The sequence below is a fragment of the Melanaphis sacchari genome, unplaced genomic scaffold (assembly GCF_002803265.2).
Source record: "Melanaphis sacchari strain LSU unplaced genomic scaffold, SCAv2.0 Contig43_pilon_pilon, whole genome shotgun sequence".
Lineage (NCBI taxonomy): Eukaryota > Metazoa > Arthropoda > Insecta > Hemiptera > Aphididae > Melanaphis > Melanaphis sacchari.
The window spans coordinates 3,645,632-3,672,564 of record NW_020271284.1 but is presented as its reverse complement, the minus strand read 5'-3'; the positions used below and the strand labels follow the sequence as shown (position 1 = coordinate 3,672,564).

Genomic DNA, 26,933 nt, shown 5'->3' with positions numbered 1-26,933 from the left:
AGTTAGTTTAAAGCACATACCTAATTTAACAAAACTTCAACATAAACTACCGATATAATAATTGTTGAAGCTTTGCTTTAATGACTGCATGATCTAAAATATATATTTTAATATTTCATCAAGAAATGTATGAAGTATGATAGTATATTTTAAAGGAAGTAAACGCAATTAGTTTAAAACATTTCAAGCATTATTGTTATGGTTGGCATATAAATAAAATATTATAATTTATTTAGTGTAATATTGTAATATACTTGTAAATAAATAATTGTCATCATATTATTTTGAATCAACGATTTATTCGAACGATAAATATTGTAATAAATAATAATACATAATTTATTTTATTTTTGAAATATATTAGAAGAGTAAATAATTAAGTATACGTGAACAGTGTAAATTTTAAAATATTCAGATTTTTAGTACCTTATCAACAACGTATTCAACTTTTCTCGTTTCAGATATATACTATATCACATCTCATTAATAATTATATATCTGAATTAAAAGAGTTGAATACGTTGTTATTAATAAATGAGTACTAAAATCTGAATATTTTAAAATTTACACTATTTACGTATACTTAATTATTTTACTCTTCTAATATATTTTCAAAAATAAAATAAATTATTGTATTATTTATTTTATTACATTTAAATATTTTTGTCGTTTGAAAATAAATATATACGTATATATATATAGCTTGAATATAATTTAAACTTTTAATGTATGTTTTATTAATTTTAATATTAAATCGAAATCAATAAACAATTTATTATTAATGAATATACCCGTTCATTTTAGATACTATTTTGAATTTAAAACACCAGAATGAATATACTTTGAATACTTAATAGTATATTAAAGCTTAACTCAATAATCGTAATCTAATAAAGTATAATACATACTCAAATATTCATTTTAAGCCAATGTACATATTATAATACTGGACGTTATATTATATTTTCGAAACTATGTAAATGTCTATTAATTCAAAATTCTGTTTATTAATATGATATAAATATTGAAATATTTGTATAAATGTAGGATACTAGTAGGAAATTAATTATTGGACGGATAAGTATATAGTGTATACTTGAACCATTATTGCAGGCGAATAACATATTAAAATAAAATCTTCTGTGTATATATTTATTTCGCCATAATACAGGTGATTTGGGAAATAAAATTGAAAAGAAAATTGAAAAAGTCAATCTCATCTAAAACTATGTGCTCGCGTATAAACATATAAATTTATTTTTAGAATTATTTCGAGTATAAATCTTACCTCTGTGGAAAAAAGCAGACATAAAATATTGGGGTTCGTTTTTTTTTTTTTAACCAACGAGGGTTAAGGGTGCCTGGGGGTGATTTTCGATTTCAATGTAATCCGACAGCTAATAGGCTACCCAAATGTCAATATAGTTTTACTTGTCTCGGGCCATTAATGTCTCGTGCGATGTAGCACATACGGTACACCTAAAGAGACCGCAAAGTCCTTAGAGATTTCGATTACGTAATATATCCGTTTTGTGATTTTTTTTTTTTTTTAAATTATTATTTATATGTACGTAACATACAATGATGTATGCTCACGTTACGTTTAAACTCTTGTTTAGCTTATAACATTTTTAGAGTTTTTAAATCGATGTGTACAAAAATATTGAATTTCATAATATTTATTATTTGACAATAACGATTCTATCTATAATACGTTATTACATGTTTTGATTAAACCTGTTTTTATGAATAAACGCGTTAATAAAATACGTATTTTAATTACATTTTTTATATCATCACATTTTATTATTATTATTTTTTTTTTCGGGGTTTGAATGATTTAATTTTTTTGTGCTTCATTAAAAAAAAAAAAAAAACAGAAGCATTTTAATTACAAATTTATAATGTATTAAAATTGTATGATTTAAATTAGACTTCCGTAATCATTTTAGAAGTTCTAATTAAAACCTGCACAACGAAGTGTAGGTACCAGGCTATAAATATATATTATATCTTTAATATGCTTTTTTCAATTTTAAATTCTCCTTTTTAAAAATACCATAATACATAGGTAGTGAAATTACAATGTTTCCACTACCTCAATTGTTTACGTCTCCGTGGTTGTTCTTTTTCTCCTCTCGGTTAATAACTTTTCTATAAACGAATTGTTATGCTTATACTCGCCCCAGTCTCGACCTGCGGAATTTCCAAATTATAAAACTAGCATTTAATATCTCAGCGGCTGAAAAGCTACAATATGGTTGCTTGCAAAAAAATTGAAACTTATAATGTATAGTATAAATATTATGTATGTTTCGATGGGTAATTTTTCAAACACTCCCCCGGGCTTACGCACTCGACCACGTGATATAACACGGGCAAAGTAAGAGTCGCGCACTTGGAAACAAAGCACTAAACACAGACGAATAAAACTACATTCGTTCCCTCTCATGTCAAGCATAGATACATGCCATTTCCTGAAGGCATACTTCTTACTTTACTTACACACACGATGGTGTTACACACGAGATATACTTTAAAAAAAAAAATTCAAGGGTTCTTTGGGGGTCTCTTGTGGCTTCGGCGCGGACTCTACGTCACTTAACGAATTGATACCACGACCCCGTTGGTGTTATTGATGTTTATTTGACAGCCGCGCATTTTGATTCCCAAATGGGTTATATTCGCGGAAGAGGTTATGCTAGGATGAGGGCTAGCAGTAAGTGCGGGCGGTATTCACGCGGCTACAGCAACAATAACCGGTAAAGTTTTAAACAACAGTGGAATGGAAGAAGAACCCCCGCGAACGTATAAGACAACACAAACCAAATGATGGCTCTTTGACGTCGTGCGTGTGTTTTGCGGACGTTTATTTGTTGAGCAATGTTTTTCGGGTCTGCAACTGACGAAATAGGAAAAATAAAAATAAATATTTTCAATATACTTTACGAAATTTTAAGAAAGGGGCTTTTATATCGAAATATCACATAAATGTGCGTGTTATTTTTAATTTCAGTTGTTGTACTACTGTTTACAATTATATTGAAATTTTAAATTCAATAATACTAAATAATATACTTTAAATAACTGTGAATGTATATCTATTAATGTGTTAACAAAATTATTTTTTAATTTGTAGGTCTGGTTTCAAAATCGGAGAGCGAAATGGAGAAAGGCCGAAAGACTGAAAGAAGAGCAAAGAAAACGAGAAGAACACGATAGGACTGGTTCACTACAAGAACAGCTGGATCATATGGCTAAAGATATGCAACATTCGCCGTCCGCAAAAGTATGTAAAATAATTAAAATTAAAAAAAAAAAAGCATAATATTATACTTTTCCTGCAGCGTATTTCGACGAGATATTTCATCTTAAAAGTTTTACGTTGGCTGGAAACAAAAATTAAGGCAAATCGCATAGTGTTCAAAGTTTATACAAACATATATTGTTAGCATATCATCACGCATTATCTTATTCAAAACCGAGAACGACAAACTTTCAAGCTTTCGGCCGTTAATCATAAAAACACGCATTTTATAGTACATATTATACTCGCGAAAAGTCCTTGATAAGATATATAGCTTTTGAGAAATATGACCAAATGCAACAGCAGATAATATGCAATAACAATAAGAGGTTTCAGTCACAAATCTTGGTGCACAGTGTTATGTTCGCCGCGAGTAAATTTATTTATTTATAGAAAACCCTTTCGGCAAACGAACCTAAATATAACGGAGGGAGATGACGGGATTTTTGATTTATCCGTTAAGTTTAATTTGCCTCAGGTGTTTTACGTAGAGCATATCCAAATTTATGGTGTTACGATGATGTCATCTTAACCCTTTTTAATGTATAACCGAACACTGCGCTGTACGCGCGTTCGCAGTGGTTTTCCTTCATATATTTATCACTCGAGTCGCTTGTCACCGTGTTCGCTGATTTATTGTCGCCAGTTAATAACCTCTTAACGCTTTTTCGTTAATGTTAAGCAAATAGTTTCCAGTTGTCGCTTAAAAAACAAATAAGCATTAAAAAATGAAAAAAAAACGAAGGAAAAATGGAAATAAAAAAAAAGGGCGAACTGTAAAAGAAAAAACCAACTTACAGTTAACCAAAATGGTTGACGGCGCCATATTTATTTCATTTCTTATTTTTACGACGCTAGTTTTCACAACGAACGTAATGTATTATTTATTAACCGGACCCGCGGGTCATAAATCATGAAACCGAATAAAAACGACAGTATTACCACAGTTTCCTCCGGATGATCATTTTTCAACCATAAATAACTTTGCCATTATATTATGTTTTAAAATGAAAAAAAAAATAAAACAAGTACAATATATATCGTAAGGGTAAGGATAATTCTTTTAAGCCGGGCTTGTAAGAAAAACTCTCGTTTATTCGATAATAATAATGTTTATATTTAAATATCTATTTTTTCCCTCGTACAAATTATTAATAATACCTACTATTGTATTATTGTATCAGCATTATCATTATCGACTTACGTCGTTTGTATTCATATAAATAGGCTAACGCATTAGAAGGTGAACAGAGAGACGACGGACATAGTGGCAGTGAACCAGACGAAGATGCCCGTACCAGTACAGTTCACATATCGGATCGTAGCGAATCACCTGCCAGCTGTGGCATGAACGGCGGTCCAGACGATAGGCCAACGTCACCGTCGCCAACAGGGTTAGTATGATAATATTATAGTATTTTATCGTCCGCGAGACTTCGGGCCACAGGAAATATTATTTGGATACTGTGAAAAGTGTGAAACCTCTCGGACCAATATTATTTTTACCGAAATTAGGAAAGAGTTGTGTTTACTAAGCTATACGATTACAATGATAAAATCATTATTTTTTAACCGCCCGAAAAATGGTCTTATCTTTTAAGCGAACGCTCTCGTGTAAAAAAAAATTATTAGAAATGTTGTTGTTATGATTGAATTTTTGATTTAATATATATGTGTATACTTTACTAATTACTAATAATATATGATCTTATAAATACACCCGGCATGGCATTTATCATAAGTCAATTAAATCGTTCTCATTGGAGTTAGACGATGTCAATATGATAAATTTTTAGTATTCTAGCGTGTATAAATTAATAAGATTAATATATTATTATTATATGCTAAACGTATAAATGACAATAATATCACGTATTATTACGTTATTACGTATCTATTACCTACATATTATGTCGACGATCAAACATAAATAAAAATGCTATTTAAATTCACTTTTCGGTTAAATTTAATTAGTTTTTTACCAAATTGTTTAGATTTGACTCGCATACTGCGTTTATTATATTATAGAATTTACCTATAGTTATTTACCAACAGCATTCATAAGAGCCATAATCAGTCCTACAAAAAAATGTAGATACCTAACTTCGGAACCAATTAGTTTTACACATTTTAACGTAGGTAACTTAAAAACGTTTCAAGTGTCAACGTGTGAAGTTTTCGAAAAATGAAAATAATCCACTCTATAGTCCATATAATAAGTATATATTATACGATGCGGTGCTGTGTATATAAAATAATATGTCATTAAACCGAATGCCGAGTGTCCTTGGCTAATTTTATTCGATTCGAAATGGTGTGTAGCGCTTGTTATGCCACGCGTCCAATTGTTGTTAATAAATCGTAATGCAGTTTAAGTGAAGATAAATTCAAATTATACTTGGTAATTGAGCCAATTAAACAATCAATTCGAATGGCCGGCGACATAGAAGTATAAACTGGCACGCTTTTTTTTTTCTTCAAGTGACAATGAAGATAATAACACTAGTAATAATTGCATTTTTTTCATAGTAACATTAATTTAAGGACATGAATGTTTTAAATGTTTTCATTCACATATTTAATATTGTTACTGAATTTGACACGACGCTTTTTTTTTTTTCAGTATATATTTTCGTCTATTTTTGTTTCAGAAATGGAACCGTTGTGGTATCAGATTCGCCGACGCCAAGTTTAAGTCCTTCGCAAATTCGTCCACCCATTAGTGTAGCAACGTCGACATTCAATCATTCAATATTTACACCATTCTCTTCTGAAGGGTAAGTAAATTACTGCAATTTGTCAAAAGATTAACTATGATCCATGCGATAACCCAAAACCATTCATTCGTTCAATACCTGCAGGTCATTCGTGTCGAGAAAAAAATACAACGAGCTTTATTTATTTATTTTACACCCGTACGTGTACCAACCATTAAACAGATGGCGTATACGCGTGTATGTTCATGTGGCTTATGGCTAGGCTACCCTTTTTCTCTCTTAAAATTGTTGTGTTAGCAGATTGTCCGAAATTGAACAAAAGACCCGCTGGTGGGGTGTTATCTGAAGGGTCGTTCTCACTGCAGTGATGCGGTTGTCGCAGCTAACTTTTTTTTGCTTGTTTTTTTTCTCCCTATCGCTAATTTATTATGTAAAATCGCATTATAATATTATAAATATTATATACACGGAGTTGATTTTCAAGTACGAGTATCGATTACGTTGACAAATTAAATATAATGTGAAAAATTAACCATTTTTAAAAAAAATCACTTTTAAACTTAATTAGAATTTAAAATGACATTTTAAAACTTATCCAGCGAGATGAACGAGTCGTTATAACTTATAAATACTAATATACATGTATACTGTTCTATCTTGCGTTAATTTTAAAATAAATATCAATGATGTTTCAAACAACACATTAATTTGAATTTAAATATGTTATGTGGAGATAATTTAATATTGTTTAAAGGATAAAGAGTAGATAATTCAAATAAAGTTCTACCAACTCAACTCCCTTCAGACTTGTGTTGGAAAGTGTGTGTGTGTATTATATATATACACACTCACTATATGATAAAATTAAGCTAATTGTAAGTAACACAGTATACATGCATTTCTTAATTTCCCAAGAGAGCATGTTCTGTAGATTAAGAGGTGTGTATGTACCGCATGTACGCATTTTGATTAGCAGGTTTTTACACAAAACCGTGACGATTATATTATTTTAATAGCATTAATAGTATTACAATCACTATATATATATATATATAGATTGTGGTGTATATAAAGTATATAAACCCTTTTCCATTAGTTATTTGTAATATGCAAATATAGATGTTAATAATTAATTTTTAATTATATCTAAAAATAGTTCTTTTAAACATTCACTACAGTCTTCTTAAATTCTGGGTGTAGAATGTTCACTTTTTATTTTATCGAAACTATATTTTAAGGACGTTTTATGTAATATACAGTTCAAACTAACACAATCTATTTCATCTGTCCAACCGCTCCTCATATATCTTGTTTATCTTTTATTTCTACCAGCTCCTGACTCCTTTTATTACATCCTCTTTACTTTTTTTTAAAACTTTAGTATCAGTAATTTTTTCTATACTTTGACATAATCTCTGTGGGTTTTTTTCATAGATATTTCAATTGAAATGTTTAGAATTCCATTAATAAATTCCCATACACATTAGTCACGATTAATCATGTCACATAGTTTATAATATACACTTGAGGTTTTTATCTTTTCAATTTCAGTTTGTTGTTTACGGGTTTTTTATTTTTTTATCTCAGTTGATTTATCGCGTCCTCAAATATTATTTGAAATGATCGTGTTACACGTATTCATCCATAGTGTAGTATTCGTATATTTGTAACACACGTTTAGAATGCTACAATATTTTTATTTCTCAAGTGCCAACCTACCTATAAGGAACATATATAAATAATCGTTTTGTTAACTTTATGTTACACTTATAGAAAAGTATTAAAAATATTAGTTGTACATGTACATTATACATTTAATGATCATTTCCGTCACCATTTTACAAGACAACCATCGGTCAAATATTATTTGATACAAATTTTATTTTTAATATTGTTTTATAGGTAGTTATAATATGTACAGACATATTAAGCTTTTGATTTGGCCGAAAAGGGATGCATATGGTTTTGATCGAAAAGAGTTTTGCTCCCAATAGGATTTTATGCAATTTCGGTAAATAGCACTAATTAATAATTCATTAAAACACTTAAAACCATCATCACAAATTAGCCGACTGGGTGACGGATGTTAAAAATCACAATAGAATAATAATAATTATTATCAGGACAATCGGATCCGAAAGATTAAATAGTTAAAACCATAGTGCACGATATTACTTCTAAGTACACCTACCTATATTATATACTTATATCGCTTAGATCGCCAGTCGTGTATTGTATGTACATTATTGTTTTGGCGCAAGCGATTCACATGTCAATTCTCGGGCGCCCGACCGCCCACCCTCGTCGTGCAACGCGCGTACACTATATTATTATTATTATTATTATTATTATCATCATCATTATTGCTGTTGTTTCTCGCCCCTGCCGGGACAAAACGATAGCTGCTCTCAAAATACTCGCCCGGCGGAGACAATCGTCGGCATTATCGTGTTATTAACGTGGAAAAGTTTTTCTTTCGGTGACAAGCGTGCACGTGCTGTAGCACCACACAAACACACGCGCGCGCGCACACACACGTGCCGCCCGCTACACCGGCGGCGGTCTCAGGTTACCGAATAATTCGGTTTCGACGGCCCGCGAAGAGCACGGGATCCGACAACCTCGTCCCACTCTCTATCACCCAACGCCCACACACCCCATCGAAAACGCTGCGACGGCTATTTTATTATAATTATTATTATTATTATTATTATTATTACTATTACTATTATAGTGTATCGACGATAGTCGTCGTCATAATAATAATAATATTATAAATTGTAATAATATAACAACAACATTAATAACGCGTATGTACAACCACCGTCGTCGTAAGTGACCCGCGTTAATTCGATTTGAATCGTGCAGTATTACACGCGTAACATTATATACGTATACCGTGTACAATTTCGATTGAATAAATACGATGCCAGTGCTAACGGCATTATAGAATGATAGCGTTGTAAACGCCCCCGTGGTTGTTCATAGTTATTCGCTATAATGAATACTACACCTAATATAATACTTTTCAGATGTATTCAGATGTATACGCATTTCAATCGTGCCATTTGCACGTGAAATATATGTATTCCAACTCTTTCTATCAAACGTATTTGAATATAAATGAAAATACTTTACAAATACGTTTTTGTTTAGTTCAATAAACTAAAAACAGATACCTACTCCACATTATATTTATAAACATTTAAATTATAATAGTTAATACATATCTACGTTCAAGAATTTCAGGTGTCTCATATATTATATGATATAGTTATTATAGTTATAATCATACTAAATTAATTTTCAGTCGGATACATTTTAGCCATTCTGACAAATTATTTGATGAAATCTAATTATTAACTATTAAAATCATTATTAAATATTATTTAAAAAAAAAAAAAAAAAAGAAGAAGTATTTAATGGTAAAATACAAAAATAATGGTTATTGAAATCCAATGGTTAATAGTTAATATAACAACAAAAACACTGAAAAATATATCAACCACAGGTTGATACGCATCATACGTATATAGTAACAACTGAACCCTTATGAAACTAACAAATCTCTTTTGGCGTCATCAGATCGTTGACCATCGCGACAGACCGCATTATATGTGCCCGAGCCTTAAACAAAAAAAAGTATTTTATGTTCTGAAATAAAATTTACAAAGAAAAGTTATTTTTAAAGTATTTAAAGTGCATTTGTCAAAAAGTATTTTAATACTACGTATTATATATTAGAGTTGCAGCTATATATTTAGTATGTACATATTTTTTTTGTCGATCGATGAAAACATTACCTTCGTATTAACCTTTATGTCTTATGTTGTTTAATTACGATTTGAAAAATCTGTGGAATCGTAAAAAATTGTAATTACTATTTTTATAAATATACTCGATTCCGTATGATTTCTTATACAACTTCACTATTACCATATAATTTGCTTGCATTTGTCATTAAAAATTATAAAAAAATTAAAATAGTAATTGACATTTATCTTACTATACCTTAGCTACAAAATTTAATTTGTGAACTTTTGACAGTTGAAATGCTGCCGTCTAACAAAAAAAAGACGATGTTTTCGTATCAAATTAATCTTTATTAGATTTCCTGAAAAATCTTTTATAGTAACAAAATATTCCTTTAAACATGATGAAAAAAAACCATAAGTCTAATTCAAATATCAGATACGATAAGTCTAACGATGTGTGAAGTAAAAAATAAATGTTTTTTCAAAACTTTTGTTTTTAAAACAGAATCTTCTATTGAACAAAACGATAATACGTAAACGTAAGTACGTCACAATAATATAATATTTGCTTATTAATATATTTTATATGGCTACGTTGCATTTAAAACCTTGCAGAATCGCGTATAGTGCACGAAACCCTCTATGTAGCTAGGTTTATACATAACATTATATTATATTGCAATACACCCCTATAAGGCTATAAGTTTCGATTCGTTACAAATTACTTATATTTCCGATAATGTATAATTATTGACTGTTGTAGATCATTGAAAAATAACATTTGGACTTTATGATTTTTATAATAAATTAATTCATGATTTAAAACAAATATTTTTAATAATTTCAATTTCAGTTTATAATAAATTAAAATAAATGGTGGGTATGGTAAAACAAACACAATATAATATATCAATACAATTTTATTTGTAAATTAATTTTCAATTATTTGTTTTTATTTAATATTATTCCTTCCGTGTGCATGGGTAATGTATATAAAGGAATACACGCACCAAAATCAATATTTAAATTGAAAATGATTATATTATTTATATATTAATATATTATTTAACATCAAAAAGTAATATTTATTTGGTAAATTTAGATTTTGCGTAGGTATTTATAACAATTATTAAAAGCTATTCGTAATACACAATATACATGTTAATAAAATTATTTAAAGGTAAATGCTGTTTACTGAATATAATTAACAAAAATTAAATTACATTCAATCGCGTTATATGTACAGTTTAAAATGAATTACTCACTGCTAAAAATTATAATCACAATACCGATACCGATACGTTTATTTATTCAATACAAACTCGTGTACTCAGTAATCATAAATAGGTACATAATTTGCATGGGTTCATGTGTACTCGAGGTATAATATGGAGGATTTAATCAAATATTTTTAATAATGTATACAATATTATAATATACTATTACTGTGCATGAATAATAACAACAAAGTTATCAACTCATCGCTTAAAAACAAACGGCGTAATCAGTTGCCATAAATTTCACGATAAAAACAATTTCGGTAATTTTCTCAGATCTAATTTTACTTCAGTTTCCTCTTTATTTCGGTTAATTTACATTTTACCCGAGTTGAATTACAAACTTTAAAATGCCTAATATGATTTTAGTACCAAATATATATCTACTCCAACGAATTGCATCGAAACTTTACTTTCAACATTTCATCGTTAATTTATTTATTAAATGCACGCACAATTAAGCAAAAACAATAAGAAACATTTACTTTAATTATTACTCATTATAATATATACATCTTAAATTTATGAACATTATTCTACTTATACTTATAGAATTTTCATAATTATTTCTAATCGACATCATTCAACTTTAATTGTTGTTTTGCTTTGCACATACAAATATTTTGTAAAATAAACTTATACAATGGGCTTATAGAAAGTTCAAATAAAACATTATATAAATGATAATTACTAAGTAGTTTTACTTAATAAGAGATTTTATTAAATTGATATGATAGTAAATACAATACGAAATGTTATTAAATGTTTAAAATCTACAGTTAATTTTTATGGTTATTTTTTATTTGTTACAGTATGATAAGACATTACTCAGTATTAAATATAATTTTATATTTAATTGATATTAATTATTAATTTAATTATTTTAATTATATTATATTGAATAATGATACATTTGCATTTTTAATATGATACAAAACTTTAAAATAAAATAAAATATTTTGATATTACAGTGTTAAACATATCGTGTGGGATGTTCGTATTCGTAAAAAACAAGTAAATCTATAAATAATATTATTGTACCTTTAATAGTATTGTATCATTTTATATAACACTCACAAAAAAATAGCAATTTGAAAATAAAAAAGTATACATATATATGTGTATATAAAGTGGGTCGTTTGAATCAATTGAATTTAGCTTTTGGGTTTAGTCAAGATTTTTAATTGATTCTTTTTCGTTTATTCGCCTACACATATTTTTATTATTGAGAAACGTCTCCAATCAAACACTTTGTAAATTCGCATTAGCTAAATCACTGAAAGTATTGAACGATCAGCGAGCTACCTCCGTCTATTTTAGTCCTTTAACTTCACAATTTATTACTTTAAGACAAAACATAACTAACACTTATAAAGTCATATGAAAGTATCCACATAAATTACAAAATGTATAAGTTTAATATATAATCTCTTTCCTTAGATATTTATATATCGCAATATCGGTATAATTAAGCACTTGACTTGAGAAAAAGTATCTAAGTATATGTATTTTTACTTTTTATTCTAGATAATTAAATACAATCTGATCTAAGATACAAGATACATTTTTAAAAACATTCACTATAGTAAAAAAAAATTGTGTAAAATATTTCTAAATTAACTATCGTAAATGTAAAGAGTTATAACATATGGTTTGTAAACCTCACTCCCCAGAACTTAACCCCCTCTCACCACTGCCCTAAATCCAACCTCTACCTAAACAGCCTACAAAAAAATCATAGCATTTAATAATAACATGTTTTTTTTTTTTTTTTTTTTATTACAAATTGAAAATTAACTTTTACTATACATATTGTAAATTTAAAACGATTTTTATAATCATTTGACGATTCCATCAAAAAGAAAAATATTTATGTACAAGATAGATGCTAGGTGCATACCTATTTATCTTAGTATAAGATATAATATCGGGTAAATAAATTCCAAGAAATACAAAACACAAATGTATCTAAGTTTCTGCACATTATTATATATTGGTACACAAACATCATTTACAAGCATATGATACTATTATATTAGCCCTGTTAATAAATAGAATTGCGATTTGTTACGTAAAGACGATATATCGGTATCGTGTAATACAGAATACTAGTTATTTATTTTATATGTAAACGTACTAGCTACCACACTACCAGCTACTTAGATTACTTTAAACCCAACGTTAATAAGATAGAAAACAAGAAAAAGAAATGAAATATTCGGTATGAATAAAATGAAAAAATTAAACTGTTAACGAGTTTATAAAGAAAGACGGAAATATAACGATCAGATAATAATGTTAAAATGTTCACATTGAAAAAAAGTTTGCATAAAATAAAATAAAAATAAAAATGAAAAAAAAAATGGAAAGAGAAAGAAAACGGAAGGATCAAGAAGAAAAAGTTTTTATTCGAAAAATTCCATCAAGTTCTTTTGACTTATTATTGCTGTATAATATATTGAGTAGTGAGTAAGTGGGTGGCCGGAGGTATGGCAAGCGAGATTGGTCGCGGGACGTGTGGGAGCTGGTAGCGGGTTGGGTGGCAGAGAGAATTCGCTGAAAATTTTTTATTCAGTACCTACCTGCGTCGTTTGATATTGGAGCAAATTGAATTTTATTACCCGACGACGGGGCGGTAGAGGCGGAAAAGCAGTTTTTCCTTTTATTTCATAACTCCCAAGTTATGTATCCGAGTGCGGCGGCGATGGCGGCGGCGTTCCTTTTGATGGCTTAAAAATATGATAATTCGCTCGCCGCGCTCAAAGAAACGATGTCAAAGGCCCCTCGTCCCACCCGGCCATCCACTGGCGGGTGCCTTTATTAAATAACGTTATACAGTATCGGCTTGCTATACATAATATATATATTATATATACCTTCCCGCCCTTTTTGCACAGACTCTACGCCCTCGTCCAACTCCCATCCTCATAACCAATCCCTCCTCCACAACAACGACCAAGTGCAACATATATATGTATATACAGCTGTCGTCCCTCGTGCTACAATCTAATTCGATGTAATTAACGTGGATATCTCCTCTCGTTAGCGGCTGGCTTGCTGATGCCAATTTGTAAATTATCCAAATTATGTTTGCCCATGGCGGTCCTTTCGTTTAACACGCGTACGTTGAAGAGAAGACGAGAAAAAATGCCCCAGACCGCGAAATATATATACACGCAGTATCTATATTATTTAGATCTATATATTTATTGAGGCTCTAGAGCTCGAATTAAAAAGAAGGTGCGCACGAATATCCAAAGTTCCCCAACATTTATTTTTATATTTTTGCGTACTTAAACTATTATTGTTTTTTTTTTCTAAAATTAGGGTGACGGAACAATCTAATACCGGTACTAATTTTTTTTATCAATTATGAATTTATATTTTTGCCTACGATATTGCATGTTATGGTTACTGTCAATAATTGAATTAGAAAATGTAATACGTTTTACAATTTCTAATATTTTAAATTTTAATTTTAATTATATTTTGTTAGCTTAATAACATGCCTATACCGATTTTTAGACTATTTTTATCTTAATGCATTATCGCTTACACCGGTTGCGACAGCCAATTCCGTTCATCCCACGATTCCTTCTCTCTCGGTGGACAAAATAACAATTCTATCATTTTTATCCCGACATACCGTTCATATGTTATCAGTTTTAGATATTCTTGATAGTCATTTATGAATTTATATATGTTATATATGTTTTATTATGTATCAATTAAATTTATGATCTGTATTATAAGTGAGTTTAAACGAACGTAAATCCATGTTCACTTAAACGGATTGTAATTTTAGGTTTTTAATTTTTAAATGACATATGGAGAAAGTTGTGATTAAGCCAGAATAGCTAGGAGATATGTAGCGCTTCATCTTTACGGTTATGTGTTAAATAATTTTGCACTTGGAACGACATTTTTAAATCGTCATTAGATTGAGCTTCTCTAGTTAGTTTATTATAATTCGAACACTGTATCTAAATAGCAGTGCGCTGTACGCCATATTGCCGAAGTGTATATAATATTCGACTCATTGACGTCGCTATCGGTTGTTTATAGTATATTTATACGTTATTGTCACTTCAAACGCGAGTGAAATAAGCAATTGGACCGCGCGAGCGTGCCGAGAGTTTCGATCATCTAAACCGCAGTCGAGTGTGCTCCGGCGAAATTACAAGGGGAGGAGTATTCAATATTTCGAATCCTTCCGCAAGCACGTAAAATCAAAATTAAACGCATTCTTCGAGTATTTTAATAATTTAATATAATCACAAATACGACGTATGTACGTGTCAATATCGCTTAACACGCTTTTATATTTTGTTTTTTCGTACATGACGTACACTCGTTTTAATCTTCATAATAAAATACATTTTTGTGGACATATATTATCTGATATTAAGTTGTTGTGTATAAAATATTACGTTTTTATTTATTTATATATTTACTGAAGGAAAAATCTCCATATAGAAAATAACCTTTATAATATATAAAAATATGTATTAATTAAAAATTACAATAAAAACTATAGTTAATATAAATTATCTCAAAAATTCTCTTTCCATAAATATAAAAAAATAAGCATATCGTACGTAATTTCATAACCATAATAATTATAGTCTACCAATTAATACTTAATTAATGTTATAATACATTTAACTTTCAACTAGGTAATAGGTACATTACACATTATAGTCCAGGGGTAGACCTCTAAAATTTTTAATATCTAAATGTATTTCGTGTCATATAATTTCAAAGATTTTGTCGGTATAAAGGCCTCTAATATTTTAAGACAAATACTCGTACTTTTTCACACTCCTCTAATCAGAGTAAAATAATATATTGTTATGTAATTAGATAAAGGTAATAATAATAATCGTATATATATATATTATATATATATATTGATGCGCATATTAGTTTAACAGGCATTTATCATATACATTTTGTGTCGAATCCGAACCTATGAGGGGGTCTTCTGCACTAGTTATAAAACTAAGGTACGCAGAAGATCATGTAGTGGAAATTATGAAAAAATAATTAATAAATATTTTTCTAATGGTTGTTAGTTGTAACAGACCGAATATTTTATTTTTTCTATATTTCGTGTAAATTGATAAATAATAAATACTGTTAAAATTTACCTAAATTACTAATTATGTTAAAAATGTATTAACATTTATAATAGTTTTATTTTTAATCATAAATGACACATGATTGATTCGTAATACATGAATTAAAATTATGTTAAAATAAAAGTTCGATATCCTCTGCTGTACTTTGTCCATCCACCCTCTAGCCCTGCAATATAAATGCTTCTACAGGTAATGGATACATTATATTCTTTTACGTCTTCTGATGCTCGCCCGAAACTATCGAATAGGTATTTTGCGTACGGGGTAAAATATTTTTAGCGACCACGGATAATTTTCCACTCACAAAACGATATTGTCGTCGGATGTGCATAGACAGTTTAACGTCAATTACGACCGCGTCACAGTACGCGTATTATACTATTTAATATATATTTATGTATATATATATATATATATACAATTATAATAGTGTATACGCCACGAGCTTATTGTCTTGGGCCAAGGGCCATTCGCTCGCACAATGCGGTTCAACATCCGGACGCTGCTGTCATAGTCGTCCCGGGCCATTTGCCAGTTCCTTCCGAGTAAAATATAAATGCCCGCACCGATGACGACGAAGAGTACGTCTCTATTAACCATTTATATGTATATAAATATATACACATAATGTGTGTGTATGTATGCGTGTTTACGAGCACCGTCGGCCACCCCCGCGATCATCCTCATTGTATTATTACATAGAGCCACGAAGCACCCTGCGGACTTTAAAAACTTCCGGTTCCGGTCAGACATCATTGCAGTACACACGTGTACACACATACATACGTTTTGTCGCAGCGTGGATATATAAAGCTGGCGCAGAGGAGGAGACCGTTATATATATTGTATACAAACATTAAACCGTGAATATAATATATAAATTGTAAACGAGCAAAAGAAAATCTGTATAAAGTAATATCCGATACCTGATGGTTATCGTAGAGGTTATCAAGGAAGCTTCCTCTGAATGTTCAACGTTTTAAAGGATGATGGGTGATAATGACCTGTTTGTATATGATTATTTAATATATTAACTATACTATTTTAATATTTACTAACTATGACAAGTTATTTACTATATGACAGCAAATGTCTTTATCAGAATTTGGATAGGTGGATTAGTGCAGGATGGAATATTAAATCTGTTTCTTGCGCCAATTTATTAAGAACCTATGGCGGTGATTGGTTTAACAGTTGTTTAAACAGTAATAAATTCCGGCGGAGCTTACTTTTGATCTGAATCCCCCTTCCGCCTTCAATAGAGGTTTTTTATAAAGAATAATACTTGTCGTTAAAGGAATATATCGTCCGTTTCGCACTTGAAACGCAATTATGTGAGTTGGAAGTAATTCTGTTGAATTCGAAAGAGTTCGCCGCCGATCTACACTGACACTTAACTTTTAAATGTAATACCTATGTATTAAATTAAATCCATCATTGCGATATTCTCGAATGATATTAAAAATTAATTCACGTGATAAATAAAATAAGAAAATATAGATTTACCTCCGATAGTGAAGCACAACAACTGTGACCAATGGCCGTTTTCATAACACTTAACGTACCTATATATATATAATTACAATATTTTTTTGGCTACTTATTTCAAATGTACGATTGCAAGTGTCGCGCGCGCATGAATCGACTATTAGACACTATAACATAATATAATATAATTTTAGGTACCAAACCACGACCGATATCGGTTTGGCCATACGCACTGACTGAATACTATTCCACACAGTACCTACATACTGCAGTTATCGGGCATTCTTTGGCACCGCCGCCGCTGTGTATCTATCCTTGAGCCACTGCTGGAATATTAATTTCATAATCACCCCACCGACAATAGCTGAAACATGGTTTTTTAATAAGCCTGATTATGGTTTATTGAAACTTCAAATTGAACTTCTCGTATTGTAATGAAATAGTAATATGTTCATCTACGTTTTGCTTCCCATACAACTCGATAAATACCTTTATTTTTGTCAATTTTGTGATAATACTTATAAAATGAAAGTACCTATATCGTACATGATATTATATGTACTCTTTAAACACATTGTGCTCCGTCATTCATATCGTACATTGTATATAATACGATATTTTAAAACAAATTAAAAAACAAAAATACTTAATTTTACAGCACGACAACTGATCGTAGATATTTCGTCGCAATAAAAATTAACTGAAACAATATTTAATATTTACTGTCATTTACAATAGTATAGACTGTATAGTACTTAATTAAACAATAATAAAATATACATATAATTAATAAATAAATAAATAGTAATAAATGTGGTACCTAGTTGTTCTGCAGGGTTTACTGTACATATAATAGGTGAATTTATTGGAGATATGTTAAATTTGATTTTAATAATAATCATTGAATACGAAAAATATTTCTGAACGAAGATAGTCCATAGCGCTGTATTTCTAACTGATATTTCATTGCTATTAAAATAATTTTATTTTCTATTGAAAATATGATAGATTGAACAATTTTTTTCCAAAAATATATATAATACTCGTAATATATAAAATTATTTTTATATTATTATTATTTTGTATAATTTTTAAATAGCTGTTATTAACTTACACTAAGTATGCAAATCAATACCAATAGAATTTTTTTCATTTTATCCCCCAAAATGCCAACTAAATTCAATTTGCTTCCTAAGAAGCCACCTTGATTTAAAAAATTGAATAATTTTGTCTAAAGTCACGCACACGTATACGTCATTATAAAGAATATGTTTGTGGTTGTTTAATAATACAATTTATTCAATCTATATCATTGGTTATTTTAAAATACCATTTATTTTATATAAATAGATGACTAAATCACCCATGATTAATATTATATAATTTATAATTTGTCTACAGAAATGGATTCAGACCGGTGTCTGACCCTGCAATATCCAGACCAATATTCCTTCCGCCTCATTTCGGATCGTTACCATCTCCGTTATTCAGTGGTCTCAAAGGTAAGAATCAAATAAAATGTATTTAATGTAAAGATATGTCATAATAAAATATATTTATTTTTTATTATTTACATAATTTATACATACAACACATAATTAAAATATTTATTTGATTGAAAACAATGAAAAAATTTCATTCATTTCATCTTGAAATATCAAAACATAGTTCTATTTATTGGAAATAGTACCATCAATATATTGCCTAAATAGATTAAAAGTTAGACATGTATCCACGACATTATTATTAGAAGCATAGTTTTTGGGAATTATGATGACCGAAAAATCATTCAAAATATCTATGATAAAATCAATACATCAATAAAAAAAAAAATAAAAAAAATATTTTAATTTTAACCATAAAAATTACAACATTTAAAAGAAAAGTATTTTAATTTTTGATTTATTAATTCCTTCATATAAAATAGCTAGTGTTTGTATTGCAATTGAACATAAATAAAATAATAATTATACCTGTAATTATTAATATTATCTGTACAGTATACAGTTATTATATTAGACAAACTTTATTAAATTGATAATAATTAATCCATAAAATGTGTTTATCAAACAAAGAAAAATACTGTAATTAATTTTCACTAAATTGAATCGTGTAAACGGAATTGTATAATAATGAATCATCAAAGTACCTATATCTACAATTTTAAATATATTACTTATTTAATAGCATGTCAGTTGTAATATTGAACTTTGTTAAAATGAAATTACAAACCACACTTAGTCATCGAAGAATATTTTACTAAAATAATGAAGAGAATTAAGGACCACGTTAAATAATAGTACAGCTATATATTTTACGTAATAAGCACTAAATTTATAACTTGGGAATTATTCTGAAACTATACTTACTAGTTTTAGTTCTGCATTCATTCTGAAGACGATTTATCTAATATACTATCATAAATTATCTTTATTATTGGCTTAGTATTTATAGGTACTAATACATTGCGTACTATATAAATTATAGATTGATATGAATATATGATACTTCAAGATATAGGTAGTATAATATTACGAAATTTAATATTAAAAAGGTCTGGGTATAAAATAGGTTTACATAATAAAAAAATAAAATTATATAAATTTATTTGCATAACTGAATATTATTTTTATATCATTTATTATTATACAGTATAAAAGAAAACAATAGGACAAAGATAATGCAATACATTATGGGTGTGACAGATGTGGATTGTAAACGGAATAAAAATGAACAAAATTTAAAAAAATACATTTTTGTACAAATTATTTATTCTATCTATCGATTTAATTTTAAATTTTTAACCTATAAACATATACAAATTCATCGTAGATTATGATTTAAAAAAATATATTTCTTTCCGATCGATTTATTCTTTGATGGTTCGTATCATTATGTGGTTTTTATCATATTATAAAATCTCACTGTCAAAAATTAAAAAGCAAATTAACAAAACGTTTTCCCGTTTTCGTTTATGTTTTAAATTTTTATTTACTATATTAATTTACTTTATATTTTACTATTGTTTATCTTTCTTCTTATAAATGTTTGTAATTTACTATCTTTGTGTAATTAATAATAACTAATAAGTAACATACACTATTCTATAATATATTATTCGAAGAATTAACCCTTTTAAAGTATAAACAATAAATAAATAATAAACATGTACCTCATTTCGTGCAAATTCGTGCAAATATTTATGCGATATGCTATAGCTGGTTGTCGAATCTCGTTGGTGTTCATATAAAATGACAATCGTTCGTTGTTGATCTGACCGTTTAGCGCCGATACACTATAATATTATTATACACAGAATATAGAATATTATTACAAATTACAATGTTATATCGTCTATACATAAACATATATTTTTTAATATAATAATTAAAATTATATTATTATTTTATCTATATATACGAATATAAATATAGCTATCTTCTACAAATTCAATACTTTTGTACATGTTAGCGGAAGAAAAATACATTTAAAATATTTAAAATTAAAATCTAATAAACTGTATACAGAAGAAACTTACGATAAAATAAAACAATTAAACTAAATATTAACAAGCAAATTAATATTAAGTGAAAAATAATTTATAATGAATAATATTCAATTTACATATTTTATTGTACATTAATGAATAGTGAAGCAGATGGCAAGATTTTTTATCATTGGTCATTTTAAGATTTTTAATCATAGAAAATATGTATTTTTTTATTTTAATTTATAAATTAGCAATAAGTTAAAATATTTGAGATTTACAAAAATAATTTACAAGTTTTTGACCAAAAGATTATGATGTATAATCAATTTTGTAAGCATCGTATTATGCCCTATTTTTTTCTTTTATTGATTTTATATATCGACAGATTTGCATACAATAGTGCTGATAATCGAAAAACTTTTTTTTTAATTTTGTCAAAGTCTCATAATAATGCACACCTAAGAATTCACACATTTCGTATTATCATAATGAATAACAACTTTCTTGTGATTGTTCCTATATTATACCATACATTATTATACCTCATGACTGCAGCGCGAGTTTCGTGCATAAATATAGTAAGGTTAAGTCACCGTGAGGCGGTTTATATCTACGGTAGAATATTTACGCACATAAACACGCGCGCGTATATATAATATGCGTTTGTCATTATAATTGGCTTAGAGAACGTCGGCGGTTTCATATACACCACCACCGCAGCGTACACTTATCATTACCCCCGCGGTATATTTCGAGTCCACCGACGGTATAAAAGCGGATGGGGTGAGGGGTTTATCGCGTTATATAGTTATTGTGGCGAAGGAGCGGGTGCAGATCGGGGGGCGGTCGGTCGCGAGTAACATATATATATATATATACAGGGTGCAGGCACCTGGGGCCTCCACACCGAACCCCCGAAGCTCACACACACACATTACTGTGCCCACCCCCGCGATTCCGGCAGTCCCGTTTCCATAATGGAATAACTTTGAGAGATTTATCGTGCGGGGCAGCGGCTTTCGGCGCCAAGTTTACGACGGGTATATAATAATAATAATAATAATACTGTATACACGCGCCCTACACCTAAATATATATATATATTCACACACGTACGCCTTATTTATGTCGGTTGCGCGGGGTAGCAACACATATATGTGTGTGTGTGTGTGTGTGTGTGTATATGTGTGGGTACAGTGGGTACATTATATAATAATATACGTATATGTGTATGGTCGAGGGGTGTGCCGTGTGAGTGTGCTGAGAGAGTGCGAGAGACAGAGACGACGACGGACGACAATGAGGACGAGGAAGAAGTCGATGTGCCTGCGCGGGCGCGTTATGATAATCAAACGGATCCCTTAATAAATAACGACGAAACGAGCGCGCGGAGTAGGTGTATGCCGCCACCGCAGTTGCGTAGTCGTTATTAATGGATCGAATGCGGCGGCGGCAGAGAAAGGGATGCAAATATTATATATATATATATATACACCGCATCAGCAGATATTATTATACAATATCGCGGGCCAGAGGAAGCGGCGGTGGGCGCGTCTTTCGCGGGGACCACGAGACGGCGGCGGCGGCGATGTGTACCTATACATATTATTATATACATAATATATTATATAAATATATACGCGGGCGACTAAATCAATTTGCACCGACGCCTTTTCGCGCGCCGCAATAATCATAATTGTTATTACGACTATATTATTAAAGCACGCGGGTGCGCGCATATAAATATATATACCGCAGGGTAGGTTCCGCCCGCGATCGACTAAATTTTTTCTCAGTCATTAATATTCGCCAGTCTGAAAACGGATGCGTCGAGGACATTCGGTTTTACAGCAGCGGCGGCGGCGGCGACGGCGGCGGATCGTCCGCTGTCGCACGATAACGGGTGGTGGGTGAGGTAGAAGTAAAGGATTTTAGCGGTCCGATTTTTTCATAAACATTCGCCCGGTTCTCCTCCTAACGAAATTATACCAACGCCGTGATAACGAAAAACGTCAACTATGTCGCTTAGGTATAATTACCTACATCGTTATATATCATCGCATTCCCAGCGAAATTATAATTTTATATATTATGTTTTGCAGCTGCGGTAGCAACGTGTTTGCTCCTACTCATGAGTCATGATATACTTATCACTCGTTGGATTTATTTACTTAGATTTCGTATACAAATTTGAAGTTTTTAGTGCCACTTTGAGTGATTAAAAAAATCAGTTTCCGTTTCTAATTATATCTTATCATATACATATTATCTTATTATATACATACTACACTAATTCACTATTTGGGTTATTTTGTATTTTCTAAAAGTCTTTGATATGATTCCACAAATGAAGCAGGGTTTTGACCTAGGCCGTATGGCTAGAACAAATCATTTAATTTTCTTTTTGGTTTTATGGAGAAATCGCAACATATTAATGATATCCTAGGGCGGCATTTGTGCTAAATCTTGCCCTGGCAACATAATATCACGACATCGAAGTCGTTGATAAATGAATATCATGTTCCGATGTTCGTATATAGTAGGTAGACTTTAAAGTAAAATCAAATAATAAAAGAAATATTATGTGTCAAAAGTTAGTAAATAAGTAAAACTTTGAGTCGGTAACTGATACATAATAATTGCTTGCATATATATATTTATATGCAGTATACACACACACATAGAGAGGAAAGCGATTTTGTGGTTTCTTAATGCTTCGTATACAAAAGTTAGATAAATTTAAATTGCTTCCAATGTTTTTCAATCGTCGAAGAAGAATCGATTTGGTTATTTTAAATGATATTACTGACATTGCAAAGATAAATAAAAGAAACATCTTCAATAAAACTATTGAAAAAAAAAAAATAGAAAACCCACATAATTTGTTTTGCATAAAACTGAAGCAAATGACTGATTCAAAAACAGTACCTACTCGTATTTGATAAAATAGCCATGTCAACACCGTTAGAGTATGATGTAACATGGTTAGTAAGTCGTAAACAAGCGAAAATTGCTTAATTAACTAAATATCTTCTTACAGTACCCGAGTTACGACCAACACTATTTTATTATAATGTTGCCAAGGAAACAAAGAATTATTTTCCACGTCGCCATAATAAAATTACAAAATGTTTTATTCATAATGAACGCAGTCGTTTCTTTACATTTACTTTCGACGTTCCATAAAAGGTTTAAAATGGTTTCTTCATTATTCAATTTAAAATAATATAAAAATTAGAGTTAATTAAAAAAAAATGTCATGATTAAAATTGAAACACCTAATAAAATCAATTTATAATACCAAACACTGGTAGTCTCACTCGTAGGTTTTTAATAATATAATTGTGTTAGCTGTTATAATATTAAGATGTAGACGGCAAAAATAAACTAAAGTATCAAGTCTTGACTGACACATTTTTGGATTAATTTACCATAGTTATATTAGCAAATTATATCGTTTTCGTAAAATTAATTAAAATATTCATAACTTATCATTATTTTAGAGTCAAATTTCCAAATCTTCGCTCAACAACTAAATTTGTCTTATATTAACATTTTTTACACAATAAATGACAATAATTAAAATATTAACCTTTAGTTTAATACCAGTATTACCTATTTAAAATAAATATCTATATTTAAAATTTTTTTCTCGTTTTGGCTCGAGTAAATATTTTAATTGTTATTGCCGTTTTCAATAGAATTTGTCGGAAATGGATATTAACATTTTGACAATCGAAAAAATTTACAAAATTTTATCGTAATAATATCATTATATTAGAAAATATACATACGAAAAAATCTCATAGCTGTAGTTAGTTTATGTTTAGAAAATAATTATTTACATTTAAATTAAGTGTACTTGTATGCCTTTAAAAAAAGTTTCTTAATTCACAAATTTACAAAGTAAATTGTAATTTGTATTAAGTATAAATTTTAGGTATGAAGGGAAATTCTATGGGCAATTAGTTAAAAATTCCTAAGTTATTTTCATTTTTCCAAAAGTTTGGATTTTAGATTTCTCAAACAACTGATTTAATTACGCTACTGTGATTTGCATTTAACAATAAATTATTAATTGTCATTAATGAATTGATAAAAATATTATAACCCATATATGCATATTAGTAATAATAAAAGTTGTTTACGAAAAAACTAGTTACACTCTATACTTTTTGTTATTAACTGGTCCAAGACAGGTTACATTAAAAAAAAACCGTGTACTTACTGCACTATATACAATAAAAATTCACCACAACCAATACAAGTTTAATTCGTCCACAGGGTTCGGATGCAGCTGTTGCACGATGAAGCCGTTCGGATCGATGGCCGACGGAGGTAGCGGCAGTGGCGCCGAGCATCGTTCGTCTAGCGTGGCCGAGCTGCGGCGTAAGGCTCAGGAACACTCGGCCGCGCTGTTCCACAGCTTGCAGCACGTGGCCAACATGCAGCATCACGCGGCCGCGGCCGCTGCGCTCCAGTTACCCGTCGGCCTCGGGCTCCAGTTGCCATCGCTCACGTCCACACTGCACGCGCTGGCCGCCAACCGGAAACCGGAACCGCAAATGCCGCACCCGCAACCGCTATCGCTGACCACGACCAGTACCACCACCACTGCAGCCACGACGGAACAGGCCACTTCGATATCGCCGCCACATCCACCTACGTCGTCCGACAACTGAATCGCGGGCGACCGGCCTTAGTACTAGACCTAAATAATTATTGAAGTGGTGGTCACATTCACCCCCGCAAACGCCTCGTCATTAACGATCGACGGGGTTCGACCCAGCGCGTATATTCTTTGCCATATTATTATTATTATTATTATTATTATAAAAACAGCATTATTACTACAACACTATCGTAAGTTGTCAGTGTATCATATTGTTTAATTTGGGCGCATGTTGTGCAGGACGTGTGTGCGTGAAGGATTCGTTACGATTTCAAATTGGCCACTGCAGTCAAAAATTCTCCGGAAACACACAAAAATATAATACTACGTATGTAATATACGCATATTATTATTATGCGCACGAAACAAAATCTGTTGACAGGCTTACAGATTCAAATTTGTACAGTAAAATTACATCGATTAAAATAATATTAAATTTTTAAACGTTACGTTAACTTATAATATGTCGGTTTCTGTTTGTTTTTTTTGTTTTCGTTCGCCCTATTTTTTTTTTTGTTTTTTTAATAATTCGTCTGATAATTTTAACTCTCTCTCTCTCTCTCTCTCTCTCTCTCTTTATCTATCTATTATTATATTAAACAATATTATATACAGTCTTCATTTTCTCATTATATACGTCTGTTTAGTATTATAGTTACGTATTATTATCATTATTATTATTATTATTATTATTATTATTACATATACACACACACGACATTAATTTACGGATACCATATTTATACTAAGTGTAGGAAAACTATTATTATTACGTAAGTCGTGATTTACGTTAAGTGAAAAATATTATCATGAAAAAAAAAAATTAGAAAATGGCGTCAACGATAGCAAATATGTTTTTTGTTTTTTAATGTTTCCGTTTAATTCTAAGGTGTATAGAAAGATTAACTTAATTCATAATTAGGTAAATTTTATTTATTCAATTATTTATTCATTTACGTGTCCCGTAATTGAAAAAAAAACGACACAGCAATATTGTAAGCATACTCAATGAAGCAATATAATATGATGTATTTTTAATCATTTATTGTAATTTTTCATGTCGTTACAGTATACCTTAATATATTA

At 29.9% G+C, this 26,933-nt stretch overlaps 1 protein-coding gene across 1 annotated transcript in view; it reads left to right on the top strand.

The window, feature by feature from the left end:
• Positions 1–26,336, top strand: part of LOC112597779 (homeobox protein ceh-37) — a 40,335-nt gene extending 13,999 nt beyond the window's left edge. The window contains exons 5-9 of the mRNA XM_025343989.1: positions 3,140–3,289; positions 4,535–4,701; positions 5,959–6,084; positions 19,087–19,187; positions 25,460–26,336. Of these exons, the coding sequence (XP_025199774.1) occupies positions 3,140–3,289; positions 4,535–4,701; positions 5,959–6,084; positions 19,087–19,187; positions 25,460–25,857 (942 nt within the window). The 3' untranslated portion in view covers positions 25,858–26,336. The remainder of the gene's footprint in view (positions 1–3,139; positions 3,290–4,534; positions 4,702–5,958; positions 6,085–19,086; positions 19,188–25,459) is intronic.
• The last annotated feature ends 597 nt before the right edge of the window (positions 26,337–26,933 follow it).